This window comes from Malaclemys terrapin, chromosome 1, assembly GCF_027887155.1.
Source record: "Malaclemys terrapin pileata isolate rMalTer1 chromosome 1, rMalTer1.hap1, whole genome shotgun sequence".
NCBI lineage: Eukaryota > Metazoa > Chordata > Testudines > Emydidae > Malaclemys > Malaclemys terrapin.
In genome coordinates this window covers 159,186,856-159,201,105 of record NC_071505.1, presented here as the reverse complement: position 1 = coordinate 159,201,105, position 14,250 = coordinate 159,186,856, and the positions used below count along the sequence as shown (strand labels likewise).

General features: G+C 40.0%; 1 protein-coding gene across 7 annotated transcripts in view; it reads left to right on the top strand.

Moving 5' to 3' along the window:
- CBLB (Cbl proto-oncogene B) overlaps window positions 1-14,250 on the top strand; it is a 209,838-nt gene that overhangs the window by 182,553 nt on the left and 13,035 nt on the right. For 6 of the 7 annotated variants that reach the window (XM_054045325.1, XM_054045350.1, XM_054045358.1 and 3 more), the window contains 4 exons: window positions 4,503-4,646; window positions 8,975-9,063; window positions 9,172-9,303; window positions 11,481-11,621. In XM_054045325.1, the coding sequence (XP_053901300.1) occupies window positions 4,503-4,646; window positions 8,975-9,063; window positions 9,172-9,303; window positions 11,481-11,621 (506 nt within the window). The remainder of the gene's footprint in view (window positions 1-4,502; window positions 4,647-8,974; window positions 9,064-9,171; window positions 9,304-11,480; window positions 11,622-14,250) is intronic. The other variant, XM_054045346.1, reaches the window with a different exon arrangement.

The following is a 14,250-nucleotide window of genomic DNA, read 5'->3' as shown; positions in this document are numbered from 1 at the left end:
ATGATATTCCCATATGTCTCACTTTCCCTGCCTCTGCCATATTTGAATACAGTAGTCTTAAGTATTCTAAAAAAAGTACAGAAAAACTTGACAACAATGTTTTGCAGTTGCAAACAATTGTTAATAGTTGCAGAAGGGTTTATATTTTCCCTTGTCTGTGATTTTTTTTTTTTTTTCACTAGATGTGCTACCATATCATTTGGGTTGCTGTTAACTTTATGATTTCTACGTGTCCTGCTAATTCATCTTCATCTTAGGTCCTTGATCTTCCTGCAGAATCGCAAGTTTTGTCTAATGCCCTTTGAACATGTTGAGTTGACTTTATATTGCAAAAGAACATTCCCCTCATAATTAAGTAAAATGCATACCCCACTGGTAGCACCTTCATGAAGCACATGGCTTGCATTAATTTGGATTTTCCAATCTGTGACTGAATTCTGACCCAAAGTGCGAAAATAATTATGTTGGTATTGGACAGTTCAAAATCCATATTATTGTATGGATCACTAATGAACTGCATTATTTTTATGCCTCAGTGTTCCTTGTTAAGTGGAATTTAGTGTGAACTTTTTTACCCTTTCCTATGACTTGCATGCCCTCAAAAATCTGCTTTTTCTTTTTTAGCTATTTCGATTAATGGGCTAGTTTGCATTGAAGAAAGTTATGAAAGTAATTTTTCAAATCATGTATACAATAAGACATCTTTGCTCAAAAAGCTGTCCAATTTCTAGCAAAATCATGCTTGCCTTACTTACGTGAGTTAAGTCATTTTTGCCTTTCTGCTAGTAATATGTGGTATATCACAGCAGATTTTTCTCTGTGAGAAAAGGCTTGCAATGTAAATAATTGTGAACTGTCAGTGTGCTCAGAGTTCCTCCAGTAAAACTGAGAGAGCCTCAGAATGACTTGAGAACTAGTGACAAAAACCTATTTTGATTTAATAGCTTTCCCTGATTTGCCTTTGGCCATCAATACTCTTCATGAAAGAGAGAGTGACAGCTGGCTTCTTTTCAAACAACCAGAAAATATTGAGACGCCATTGATAAGGATTTGACTCAACCTTTCAAATGACAAACATTGCCAAATGCGGGGCAGGCGGGGTGGGTCTAAAGATTACTTCAGTGGGTTTTGTTGTTTGATTCCTTTGCTTCTCTTTACCTGTACACAAATCTTTCCAGAACTTTCAAAGTAGTAGTAATCTTAACAAAATGTAAGTATCAAAAATAAATTTTAGAAATAACCTTTCCAAATATAGGCACTCTACATACTTCATAGCACAGGTTACAATGGAGTGTACATCTGATTTAAGCAGTTTTGTAATTAAATCTCTGAACAATGTCTAGAACTATACCTGAAGGAAGCAATCAAAGCCCTGTCTTAAAGTGTCAAATAAATAAATCTTGGATAATTTAAAATAAGTTGTTAGTAGATATCCATATTATAAAATCCAGCTCTGAGCATAAGAGTCTGTCAGTGAAACACAAGATAATTTTTATCTAACAATTACGAATTCCATAGAAATATCTGCCTGCTTTGATTCTGTATACCTATCTCATTAGAATAGCGTTATGCTAATAGTAGAATAATGAAGGCTTAGTAACAGGCAGTTTTTTTACTCAAGAATAGCCTTCTGTTCTTTCTATAGTATTCTCGGTTAATTTATAGTACGTGGAGTATAAACCAGAAGTCGAATATGATTTCATAAAACAAAGAATAGCAAACTATTACATCTTTTTTTCAAACCATGGTGTTGCAAGCGTTTAACTTAGAGTGGTTTTAAAGGTTAAAAAATATAAAATAGTCTTCAGAGGAACTTGGGCTTCAAGGTAGCAGTACCTACTGATCCACAAATCTGAGAGAAGTCCTCTTGTGCAGGTCTTTGAACTTCCTCTCTATGGATTCTGACCTTTCCTGATCCTTCTGTTACATTTTTCTATCCCTTGTGTGGTGGGCACAGGGCAGTGACACAAACATCTTGTCAATTTTAACTAGGAATATGAAATCAAAGATTGGAAAAAGTCATTTTAGCCTGCACTGCTTTATTTACAAAAGGCCTTTTGCTCCCTCTACAGAAGGTGGTTGAAAACTACAGTCCGGACACCTATAGAGCTTAGTTCTATAAATCTTCTTCTGTTTTTCAGTAGAGATCTGCCCTCGGTTACTGTGTTCACAAAATAAATTGGATTCCTGCCATTCACAGATTGTTTTTTAAAGTCAAAAGTATATTAATGATTGCAGGAAAGAATAGCTGAGAACTAAGAAGCTCCAGACTTTGAATATATTTAGCAAATGCAGCACATACATCACTCTAGTGCAGCAATCCTTTTGCTTTCTCTCGGCTTTTGCAGGCTCATGACCTGCTATAGTGGCCACACTTACCCTTTTAAAGTAGCATCTGGAGTTTGGTAGTCATGTGGCACTATTTAGTATAAACGATGAAAAACACCACTTTCCATCAAGTAGAAGTGCACTATGTGCCAGATGCTTCAATACTTCTTGTTTGGTGGGGGGTTTTTTCATTTTTTTTTTTTTTTGGTGTGTGAAAACGGGACACAGGCATGGCTTGATAGGGAGTACAGTTCAGCTCTGTTCCCATAACAAAATCAGCTGGACCAGAAGCCCACTCCCCTTTCAAACTTAAGTCTCTCTGTGACTCTCAACCCTCCCGCAGTACCCCATTAAACAGATGTGCCTTGTAGTGTGCCTTTAAGGTCAATAGATTTGAGATTTTGTAGACCATGTAGTGATACAATGCATAAAAATGGTCAGGAACATATGTGCATTTGTTCTAGGTCTCTTAATTTAATTGTGCACCTTTTCAGAATGAGTGGTACAACCATTATTGAATGCATGATATTTCATAACCTGATATCCAGATTATTTTAAGGCAGTTCACTCCTTACCATTATTATTCAATTAGTTTAAGACTCAAGCATTGTCCATGATAATTTCATTTAATGTTGGAAGTAAATGACAACTGTAATAAAGCTTTACCATTTCCTACTCAGGGTGTTTTGTGAATTTCTTTTATTAGATTTGTAATGTAATCATTATAAACATAGGTTTACAGTAAGGAGTGGAGACCAAAAAAAAATTGTTGTTCGCTAGAGATGGAACGTGTCTAGTCATCGCTTACCAAGAACAAAGGACAGAATATCAGCCTTATTTGTAAAGATTTTATCTTTTCATAGTGGCACTTTCCATGTGTTGCTGCTAGCTGAGGGAATTACATTTTGTGTATAATTTTGTTTATACTCAGTTTATGAGTAGAGTACTTTTTTTTTCTGTTTTTGTATTTTTAAAGTCAATTGCATATTTGTTACCAAGGCCAGGTAGAAGGACATGGAACTGACTGTATGGGAGGAAACCTCTTTCCCAAGCTGTGCAGTGGTGGTAATTGACTGCTTTTGCAACCTCCAGCACTGCAATAGCGATTGCTTTGTTTGTGTTTATCCCTCTTCCTTTAGCAGGGGGCTTGTTGGATTTGCGTGGCTACTGACCCACTGCCGGTGTTCCTGCTTATTCGTACCCGATCCAATCCCATCCACATGAGTGTAAAAGGAGATTCCATTGAGCTGAGTTTTGCCAAGTACAAGGAGTGTGCACTCCCCAGAAAGTACTTCTGTGCTTCTCCTCCACAATTCATTATGACTAAATTGGATTTGCTGGGGTCGGGGCCTTCTGCATCAGAATAGGGGGGTGACAGATGAAAGGGACGGGGTCCTAGAAGTGCCTGTATTTTTATTGTTAACTCCAGTGTAGCACATGTTCAGTCTGATCAGAAAAAGCAGGTCTCTTTATTGCTTCAATAGCATGCGTGGCCTGAATCAAAACCTGAGTTCTGGGAAAGTTTGGATCTGCAGCCAAATCTTGTAAGTCAGGCCACACACCAGCACTGATTTCCAACCTGTAGCTCCTCAACTACAAATGACATCTTCATAGACATACTAGAATGCTCCACATCCTAGTAACAATGAGGGCAGTTGTCTGGAAAGATAAAATGACCATTCAAAAACTAAATCTGAAAAACACAGACAAACATGTGACGGGGGCAGTAACGTTGCTAGAATCAGACTTCACAAAACTGGCGGCATACTGTGAATGTCAGCTCTCTCGTTGAGTCCTTCAAAATACTGTTGCCTTACTGTAACCTTCATTTAGCTCCTTTGATAAATATAATCAGGTTAAGCTTCTTACATGGATGTTTTGTATTCTAAATCTATTTAATTCTGCATGGCTCTCTGCTACTCCATTTGATGACAAAGTAGCTCTCCAGCTGTCCAAGGCTGACCGCCTGCTCCGCTGTACAGTTTTAAGAATGGGTGATATGAGAAGGGAAAAACAATCTCATAATTTTGTTTAGTCTGACAGGATATCTCTGTGTTACAGTTACTATAAACTGGTGACATTTACGAGAAATTGTCGTCTTTAGTGTTGGATCAAGCATGGTTCTTCAACAGATAAACTGATGCTGGGCATGGGTTTCTTTTACCCTCTCTTAGGTGTGTCATTCCTGTAACAAATTCCCTTGCTGAGAAATCAAGGGAACATGTAGAAGAAGATGATGAGTACAAGATTCCTTCATCCCATCCTGTATCCCTGAGCTCCCAACCACCTCACTGTCATAATATAAAACCTCATATTAGGTAAGGTAGTTTGCAGCATTGCACTGCTTTGGAGAGGAGAATAAAATCATTTTAGAATGAACTTTTGACAGGTTTTCTAAAATCTAATTGGTTATAATCATGGTGAAGCTGCCTGCCTTCTGAATGTCTAATCTTTTCATGCTTGGGTTATTCATGCCCTTTTATTCCCCTGGTGGAGTTGAAGGAGAATAGAAGCCATAAAACACGGTGGTTCAGAATTTAAGTAACAAAATGCAGAACACAGTTGAATCAATACACTGTGACTATCAAAATACAGCAGTACTTCCCATGGTTTCACTCTCTCCTTGTCTCCTGTGTACCAGTTATAGCAACGTCTTTAAACTTTTAGAGCCCATTTCACAGAAAACCTTTCTTTGTGTTTCACAGGGAGAAAACATTTTTCATTCAGACTTAATATCTCTCTTGCACTTTAAATAGATCTTAAAATAATATCCCCGAACTGTCACAGTCTCTGAATCATTAATGGGTTGTGGCAAGTAGATTTGGAGTCAAGAGAAATTGCAGATGAAGGCTGTGTGGCTCATGGCGAACCTCTTGGTCCCTGACTCATAAAGCTAATCTGAGTGTGCGGAATGAAGATAATAATCAGGAGAGAGGCTGAAATATCAGAAGGGACCAATTACTAGTAGTCTTGTAGGTCAAAAGTACTATCTTCAAATCAATTATTGATCTACTAAATTCTGACTCTTCTGCAGCCTAAAATTCATTGATACATTAGAACTTTTTTTCCTTTCAGAATGTGATGTCAATGCAATAAAACTCAACTTCCTCCTCATTCCAGACTTAACCAATTAAGGTCTGATTTTACACATTTAATAAGAGATTCAGCCCAGTGTGGTGGAAAGGTCAGGTTCTGACTACTTCATCTGTCGAAGTTATAAATTCCTAGAAATATAGTCTATTGTTATTAACAGAAATGCAGACACGACCTTCTGTGCATAGATGTGAATGTTCCACTAGTCTTTGAGTGTTTTCTATTCATGTACCCTTAAACTCCCACCTATTCTTCTGGGGAAAGATGTTTTGATTTTTTTAATAGACATTCAATGTTAATAGAATTGACTTTATGGGACAGACAGGATTTTAAGACTTTACATGTATGGGCCTATTTATCAGGGGTTTGGTTTTGTTTGTCCCACTTGGGAACCTCTCCACAAAGTCAGCCATGTAGTAGAGAGATGAGTTGCCTATATGAATGGAGGAAGAATGGATGAAACGTGAACCTGCAGGAAAGAAGGAGAGTGCTGCATAGGAATAAACTCCATTGGCTCTACAGCTGGTTAGGGCTCCTACACTAGGGGAAGTCCCCAGATAGAGAATTATAGGAAGTTTCCACTCCCTTAGTACCTCCTGTGTGGCACAAAAGGAGTGGAGTGGGGCTGAGAATGTTGTTCAGTCTTTCGCAAACCATAACAGTTATACATTTCAAAGCTGACTTTCCCATCATTCCATCTGGCCATTTGTTTTTAGCCTTGTTGAGCCATAAGAGAGATTACCTTCAGCAGGTCATGGGTCCTTTGGACCAATAGTGCTAGCTTAGCGCTAATCCCGGACATCCCACACAGAAAACGTCCTTAATTGATCGTTAGAGTTGCTGCAATGATTTCATGTAATAACCCTTGTACAAATTACATACATAACAAGGAAGTGAGGCCTAAAATAAAAACCTGTGACACTTAAGAAAGTACGGAAATGACCTGTTGAATGAATTTATATAAATATTCCAAATGTTACATTAACTTTCTGCTGTTAGCTAATGTCAGTGCTGAAGTGTAAACATTCAAAATTATATGTTTCACAAACAACCTTGATTCCGACCAACAGCATATACTTAAGAACTGGAGCTAGGCAATATTTTTCATTCAAAAAAGGTTTTTCATTCAAAAAAGGACTTATTCTGTAGAAATGACAATTTTTGTGGAAAATCGCTCTTCCTTTAATTTTTGTTGCTGTTGAAAATACAAAAACTGAAATCTTTTTCAGTGTCTGAAAATTTCATTTTTTTCACAAAAATTAGAAAAATTAAAAATGATTTTTTGTTTTCATAAAAAAATTTTTGGCACCCCTTCTCAGCTCTTGTTTTTCAGCAAGCTCTATTAGGAGCTTTTTCAGTGTGTTTTTCATAAATGAATGAATTTATTCAGCTGTGTAACTAGTATACATTTTACTTGCTGAAAGAGTTTGTAACTTTTTATGGAGTCGTACCAAATTCCCGTTTTCACCTTCAAAACGCATCACAAATGTTTGGTAAGCATGGGTATGCCTATTGGCCTCTCCATTTTGAAGTTAAATTGGAGATTTTACACTCTGGCTGGCTGCCTCATGAGAATGCGTAGTTTTCTGGCAGTGACAAGGACTTCATAAGGGGCCAAAATAATCTTGGGATGACTTCATTAAAATTCTGGATTGAGCCCAGATACTTTAAAGGAGATAGAGACTGCAGTTGTTGTTGTGGATGTCATGTAGTTCTGTGGCTATTGAATTCCAGCGTCCCATTCTGCACTTTTTGAATACATGTTTAATTTAAGACTTTGTGCCACTGTACTAGTATTATAGTACACTTCCAAAAGTCATACTATAATATACCAAATGGATTGCTTTAGTCAATTGATTTGTTTTGTAGCTGACTTTATTTTATTGCCAGATTTGTGTCTGTTGTGGAAAGGAAAGGAGAGAAAAGACGAGTATCTCAGTATAACAGTCTAATTAGGCCCCTACTAATATAACACAATTGTATCATTCTGTTTATAATGTTTCTCCAAAAAGATTTCCTTAAAGAAGGAAAAAAAAGTAGCTGGGATGTAGGATGTGAGGTGTTTAATACTTGCTTGCCTTGTATTTCTAGTGCAAAGGATACGCTGTTATGGCCTGGTCACACTGAAGACTTCCTCATTGGCAGGGAGTTGTGTTAGGACACTTTTTGTTGTCTGTGGCAAGTCGTTTTTCCTCCTTGATAAGGAGTCAAGGGTGGATTATTCCATACAGTATATTTTCAAGTGACTTAATCAGTCTAGCTTCAAGGGACTCACGCAATGTTTTGTTCTCTGCTTCCATTGGAAGACTGTTCCACAATATAATAGGTCTCACCAATAGGAAGGTTTTTCTTCAGATAGTCAGGAAAATAATTATTCTTTATTTTCATTTCATTATTCCTATTTATAGCTCCTGGGACCACACACAATTCCATTTCCTTTTTCCTGTTTATATGCTTTAAATAACTGCACATGCTTTATTCATCCATCCCTTCCATATGGCCAGCATGTATAGATTTATTTACATTCCTGTTAATGACGAAACTCTAGATCTCTCTATCTTGAAAGGGTCAATGATTTGTGAGAATGGTGTATGTAATGTGACCTATAGCCTTCCCCTAACTGAAGAAGCTTATTTTGATCATTCCTACCTATACAAACTTTGCAGTTCTTGTCATAGAGTTGAGGTGCCTCCATTCCCCTGTTGGTTTTTAACACTTGTTCAAATAGCACATCATTCACTATTGGTTTCCTGTTAGTATCCTGAGCCTTTTAGCAGAGTTATCATATATTATCCACTAAGGATAATTTGTATTTTTATGCCAGGATTTTCCGTAGCTTTGTACTTTACTGCCTGAATCACCAGGATTGCTAGTTCTGGGAAGTTTTAGCAACCAATTTGACACTTAGGCTTCTTTGTACAGAACAATTTGTTTCCCTTTGGAGGAAAGGATAAAATTGAATATAAAAGACAAAGCAATACACCACTTTTTTGACAACAGAGGATCTAATGGAGACCCACTAAATTGTTTTGGGCAGAGTTAATTCTTTTATTTTAAGAGTTTGACTAGGAATATTACGGACATGCACTATTTCCATGGGTTTGTTCTTGTTTAAAGGGTTTTATTTCCAATATATTTACTGTTTGATTTCAGTAATAAAATTAGGATGAATTTACATACTTAACTTTACAATATGGAGAAGTAGCATATTCTAGTAGACTGAGCTTTGGGTTGAGAGCCAGCTAAAGTCTAATCCCAGCTCTTCCACTATTTTGCGATGGAGACGTACGTAAATTACTTAATTTCTGTGCCTCAGTTTCCCCATCAGCAGAATAGAGTAGTTTCTCAGAAGGCTGTTGTAAGGATTAATCTGTTACTGTGTTTAATATGCTTTGAAAGTGAAAAACACTATATGAGTGCTTAGAGTTGTTACTACTTGCATTCCTCCGTTTGTTTTGATGTAGTCTATGTAGTGCTGTAGCATTCATTTTGTGATTTGGGGGATGAAAACTTGGGTGGTTGGTTGATTTCTTCCTTTGATCTCTGCTTTAAGGGTGTGTGAGAATGGTCAGTGTGCTGGTATAATGAATGGAACACACAATGCTGCTTCAGAGATGAAGAAATCCAAAACCCCGGAGTTAGGTATGTTTTTATTTAGTTGTTTTTAACTCTAGAAGAAGACAACCAGTCTGACACAATTAGAGGTGCCATAAGAAAGCATTAACTTCTTGTTGTTGCTTTGTTATTCAGGAGACGCCTTTGATGCATCCACTGCTCCAGTATCTTTACCGCCTGCACGGCCTCCTACCAGAGACAACCCAAAACACAGCTCTTTGCTCAACAGGACGCCCTCCGATTATGATCTTCTGGTGCCCCCTTTAGGTAGCAGATCTTTCGCTGTTAAATCTTTAATAGTTAAAATCAACCAAATACCAAGCTTATTGCAAAACAAAATAAATAAATTCATAAGTTTATTAAGAGTTTCAAATGATGTGGGCTAGATTATTTGAAGAAAACAAGTGAGTGTAATTATGCAGTGATCTGCAGTCAGTGCCTGTCTCAGTCCAGGCACTGAGCTCTTTCGCCTTTACCCATTAACATCCAAATCCCAACATTAGTCAGTTGGTGAAGACTGATCCCATCATAGTAGGTGCTCACCCGTTCCCTGCAAAATGGGAAAGTTTACCATGGTTGTGTCAGGATTTAGTGTCATGCCAGAAACAGATGCAATGGCAGTTTAAATTCGTCTTCTGATGGTAAACAGTAGAGAAACCTTTTACTCTAAAAATCAGATTTTAGTCACTTAATATTGGAATTAGTCAAATTTCAAGTTCTCTAAATTTGGGGAAGGGGCTGACTTTTTATGTGCTAATTTGAGTTTTCATTTTATTATATAAAAGGGAGTGACTAATAGCACCATTGGAGATAATAAATCTGGAGTTTGTTTCCTTTACATCAAGAGACTAAGGTCTAAGGCAGAGTACGATCAGTGTCCAGAATCATCAAATGTTGCCATTCCCAATCCTAGTCCCCAGTTCCCTCTCCTAGAGCCCGTCAACTTCTCCAGTTCAGCAGACACTAACCAAGCCACCCTCTCAGCCATGCTGGGAGTCTTATGCTTGCCCTCTGCCACCTTCTATAGGAGGGGCAGGCAAACTTTTTGGTTTGAGGGCTGCATCAGGTTTCAGAAATTGTATGGAGGGCTGGTTAGGGGAGGCCTGGCCCCTGCCCCCTATCTGACTCCCCCCCCGCTTCGCGCCCCCTGACGCCCTCCCCCGGGACTCCTGCCCCCCCCCCGCTGTCTGTCCCCGACCACCCCCAGAACCCCCACCCCTGACTGCCCCCACCACCCCGTCCAACCCCCCTTCTCCTTCCTGACTGCCCCCCCGACCCCTGCACCATCCAACCACCCCTTCTCCCTGACCACCCCCGCCACCCCCATTCAACCTCCCTGTTCCCCACCGTCTGACTGACCCCACCCCTATCCATACCCCCAGCCCCTGACCACCCCCTGAACTCCCCTGCCCTCTATCCAATCCCCACCCCCTTACTGCGCTGCCTGGAGCACCGGTGGCTGGTGGCGTGGCTGCACCAGGGCAGGCAGCCGTGCCGGCCATACACCGCGCAGCACAGAGCACTGGGTCAGGCCGGGCTCTGCAGCTGCATTACCCCAGGAGCTTGCAGCCTGCGGCGCAGTGAGCTGAGGCTGTGGGGGATGGAGGACAGTGGGGGAGGGGCCGGGGGCGAGCCTCTTGGGCCAGGAGCTCAGGGGCCGAGCAGAATGGTCTCATGGGCCGTAGTTTGCCCACCTCTGTTATATAGCCTACCCAGAGCTCAGTTGTGAAGTGTTGGCTCCACTATGCATGCCACCCATTTTTTTTTTTCTGATTGCTTTCACTCTTTGATTTCAGTATGCTAACCCACTATGCATTATAAGGTGTCTTAGCTCACGCTCCAATTTAATAGTGCAGTAACAGAGAGTGCAGAGAGCAGCACAAAGGGGAGGGGTGGGAATTGCACCCCTTGACAGCCTTGAATTTACACCTGCCTGCTCCTCTCTCATAATGTAGAGGGTGAGGTTTCCCATGAATCCCCAGGACTGCACTTCTTGGCCTCTTAGGCCAGATCTGCTTATCCCTGTATAAGGTGACATACAGTATACGTCAAATCCAGCATGGTTAGAACATTTTTTTTTTTAATTTTATTTCACTGAGCTACTAGTACGTAGCGATCATCCTACAGTAATTTTCAGTGTGCTCTTTTATTTCACTCAGGTGCAACATCTACAGACTGGCCACCAACACGCTGATTATTTTATAACCTAGAGTAAATCTTTTAAAAAAAATAAAAAAAATCCCAAACTGAGTACACTAAAAGGTCATTTAAAGCATTCAGTTGTGCATAATAAGAGCCAGTCTTACAATTTCATTATTGGAGTCACTGAACTTCTGGAAAACCCTAGGAGTGAGAGCCTCTGTTAGCAGCCATGGAAAATCAATTTTAAGCTTCAGTCTTTTTTTTTGTACTATTCTTAATGAAGTTTTGCTCTTTAAATGCAGGCGAAGATGCATTTGACAACTCCCCACCATCACTTCCTCCACCTCCACCTCCCGCTCGGCACAGCCTCACTGAGCATTCCAAACCTCTGGGCTCAGGAAACAGACCCTCTTCAGGACATGAACTGTTCCTTCCTCCTTCGGGTAAGAGTTGCCAAGCAAACCAAGTTTTTTAATGTATTTTCATTTACAGCAGAAGCTTATATGAGCTGATAAAGTTGTCATTGCCTGTTAGAAATACCTTTGCCCATAGCTAACTGTCTAAAAACTGGAGAGGTTAGTTTTTAAAACTATAGAGATGAAACATCTCAGAGAATATAAAATAGTCTCTACTTTTCTTTTCCCCATGTAATAGATAAAATCAATATTTTCATACTAGACATGACATTTTGGTAAATAACATTTTTCTAATAGGAATAGTTATTTTGAAGTGCCAAGTTTTTCATTGAGTTCTGTGTTGCCAGTGTTCATCATTTGTCATATCACCACAGAGTATTAGTTTCTATAGGACTATACAATATAGAAGACTAAATTGTTTTTGACTGGGGACAACACCAGAAAAGAAGGGCAAAGAACAACAACTTATAGTTGATAGAACTGTCACTGTCAAATCTTTCTTCTAAACTATATAAATTGTAACCCCCCCTCCTCCCCCCCCCCCCCCCCCGATTGCAAGGAACTGCAGCTCATCCCATTTTTGTTCATGAAATTCATATCCCCAAATCATTGTCTGTCTTTCAGTCCGGTTTTCAGCCTGCATATGGCACAGAAACTGTGCTACTGTCTTGATTGGTTTCCTCCTGTTAATGTACAGTAGTTGGGGCTCCATGCTGATTAAGTTGGTTCTGTTTGCTGCCTCTGATATAGATTGCTCCCAAAATGATTGTGGACTTACTTGTGGGCTGGGGTACATACTATAGCTGTTGAGGGGTTCCCTTCTTTCTTCTTTGGGAGGTTTCAGAGGATGTTTTTGGCCAGTTATCTACCTACCCTAAGGATTCTGTTTTGTGGTGATCTGCAAGGCTCTGTATTGTCACGTCTCTTCTTTCAGCAGCTCCTGAGGGATACAGTAAGGATTTTGGGCAGTGGTGTCAGCAGTATGCAGTTGACAGGCAGTTCTGTCTTGTTTTCATCACACCCTGCTGGTGTGTAGTCTTTGCTTTCCCAGCGCATGGATGGCATTGGTTGTTACATTGAGAGCAACTGGCTGAGGCTCCAGACAAATTAGCCGTGATGCTAGTGGGTGGCAGAAATGATCCCGAAAGATGGTTTGCTTTCCTGTCAGAGAGGTTTTTGGTTGTCCTTCTCTTGTCTAATAGGCTCACAAATTAAGAGGTACTCTTGGACCCCATCTCCACCATCCTGCCAAGATAGATAATTAGTTAAACTTTATTTTATTTTTAACACAACCCCACACCCTTAGCCCTGATTCAGAATACTGTTCTTTTACCGGTAATCCCAAAATATAAACTCAATGAAAAATCTGTTTGAAAAAGAAACATGTTATGTGTCCACATTGATAATACACATTGATCTGCCTCCACTGCGAGTCGATATAAGTGCATAATTTTTACCATAAATCAACAAATGTACTTTTCCTTTCCTTAGACACATTATTCTCCAGGAACAGCAATTATAGAAATACTTTACTGAAAAATTCTACTATAATTTGGCACCTTAAATTTGGATAATATTTCCCACTTAACTACATCACTTAAAAGAAAATAGTTAAATTCCAAAATCAAGATGATAAAATAGAATACGCAATAAGAATCCATGGTTCAGAGTTGTGGTAGTTGTGTTGTGTTAAATGTGGATTCCTTTACAATAACTTATTCATTATGTGGACAGTGTAGGGTTTATTATGTCCTTAACTATTCATTCCTTACATTTAAGTGCTTAGGTCATTAGTTTTCAAACTGTGGGGTATGCACCTCCTGTGGGGGGTGCACTGAAGCTTTCAGCAGGGCCAAAGAACCTGATGCAGGCCAGCTCCCACAGGAACAGCAGATCCTTGTGTGAACTCACTTCCCTTTCGCCACTCACACGGTGTCTCATTCACAAATGCACACGCACACCCTCTGGCTGTGCTGGGAGTCAGCATGGTAGCAACACTACCACACATGTGTCTTTGCCCCCAGCATGCGCATGTGCACACGGGGAGAAGGCAGAGCCACCTCACACATGCACTAGTGCTGCTTCTGGCAGCGGGATTACAAGTGGAGCACATGAGCCTTCTCCCAACACGTGCTGGTCACGTGGAGATTTAATGCCCCCCACCCGCACTCTCTGCACCATCCAGATTCCCCTTCCCTTGTGCCAATGGGAGGCATGCCTAGGACATAAATCTCCAAAGGTGGGTGAGTTGGGGAACCTCTGGCTCGGGTTTTGTTACTGTTGTCATACGTAAAGGACGTTGTCACTTAGCAACCTGAACTGGGTTTTGGAACTTTTTGTTGTTTTTGGAACGATCCTCTGTAGTGTTTTGTCTCCCAGGGACAGTAGTTAGTGAGCCAACGTTTTCAAACATAGGTAGCAAAATTAGACTTCTAAATCCAGGCACTTAAACTCACCGGATTTTTCAAAAGGGTAGAGCTCACAGCAGCTCCTGTTGTACCCAATGTCAATTTAGGTGCCCAAATATTGAATGAGGAGCCTAAGAGAACACATGTTTGAAAAATCTTGGCATTGATGATTATAGTGTTGTCATTTATTTGTATTGCAGTAGTGCCTAGGGGCCCCAGGCATGGACTAGGACCCTGTTGTGCTACAC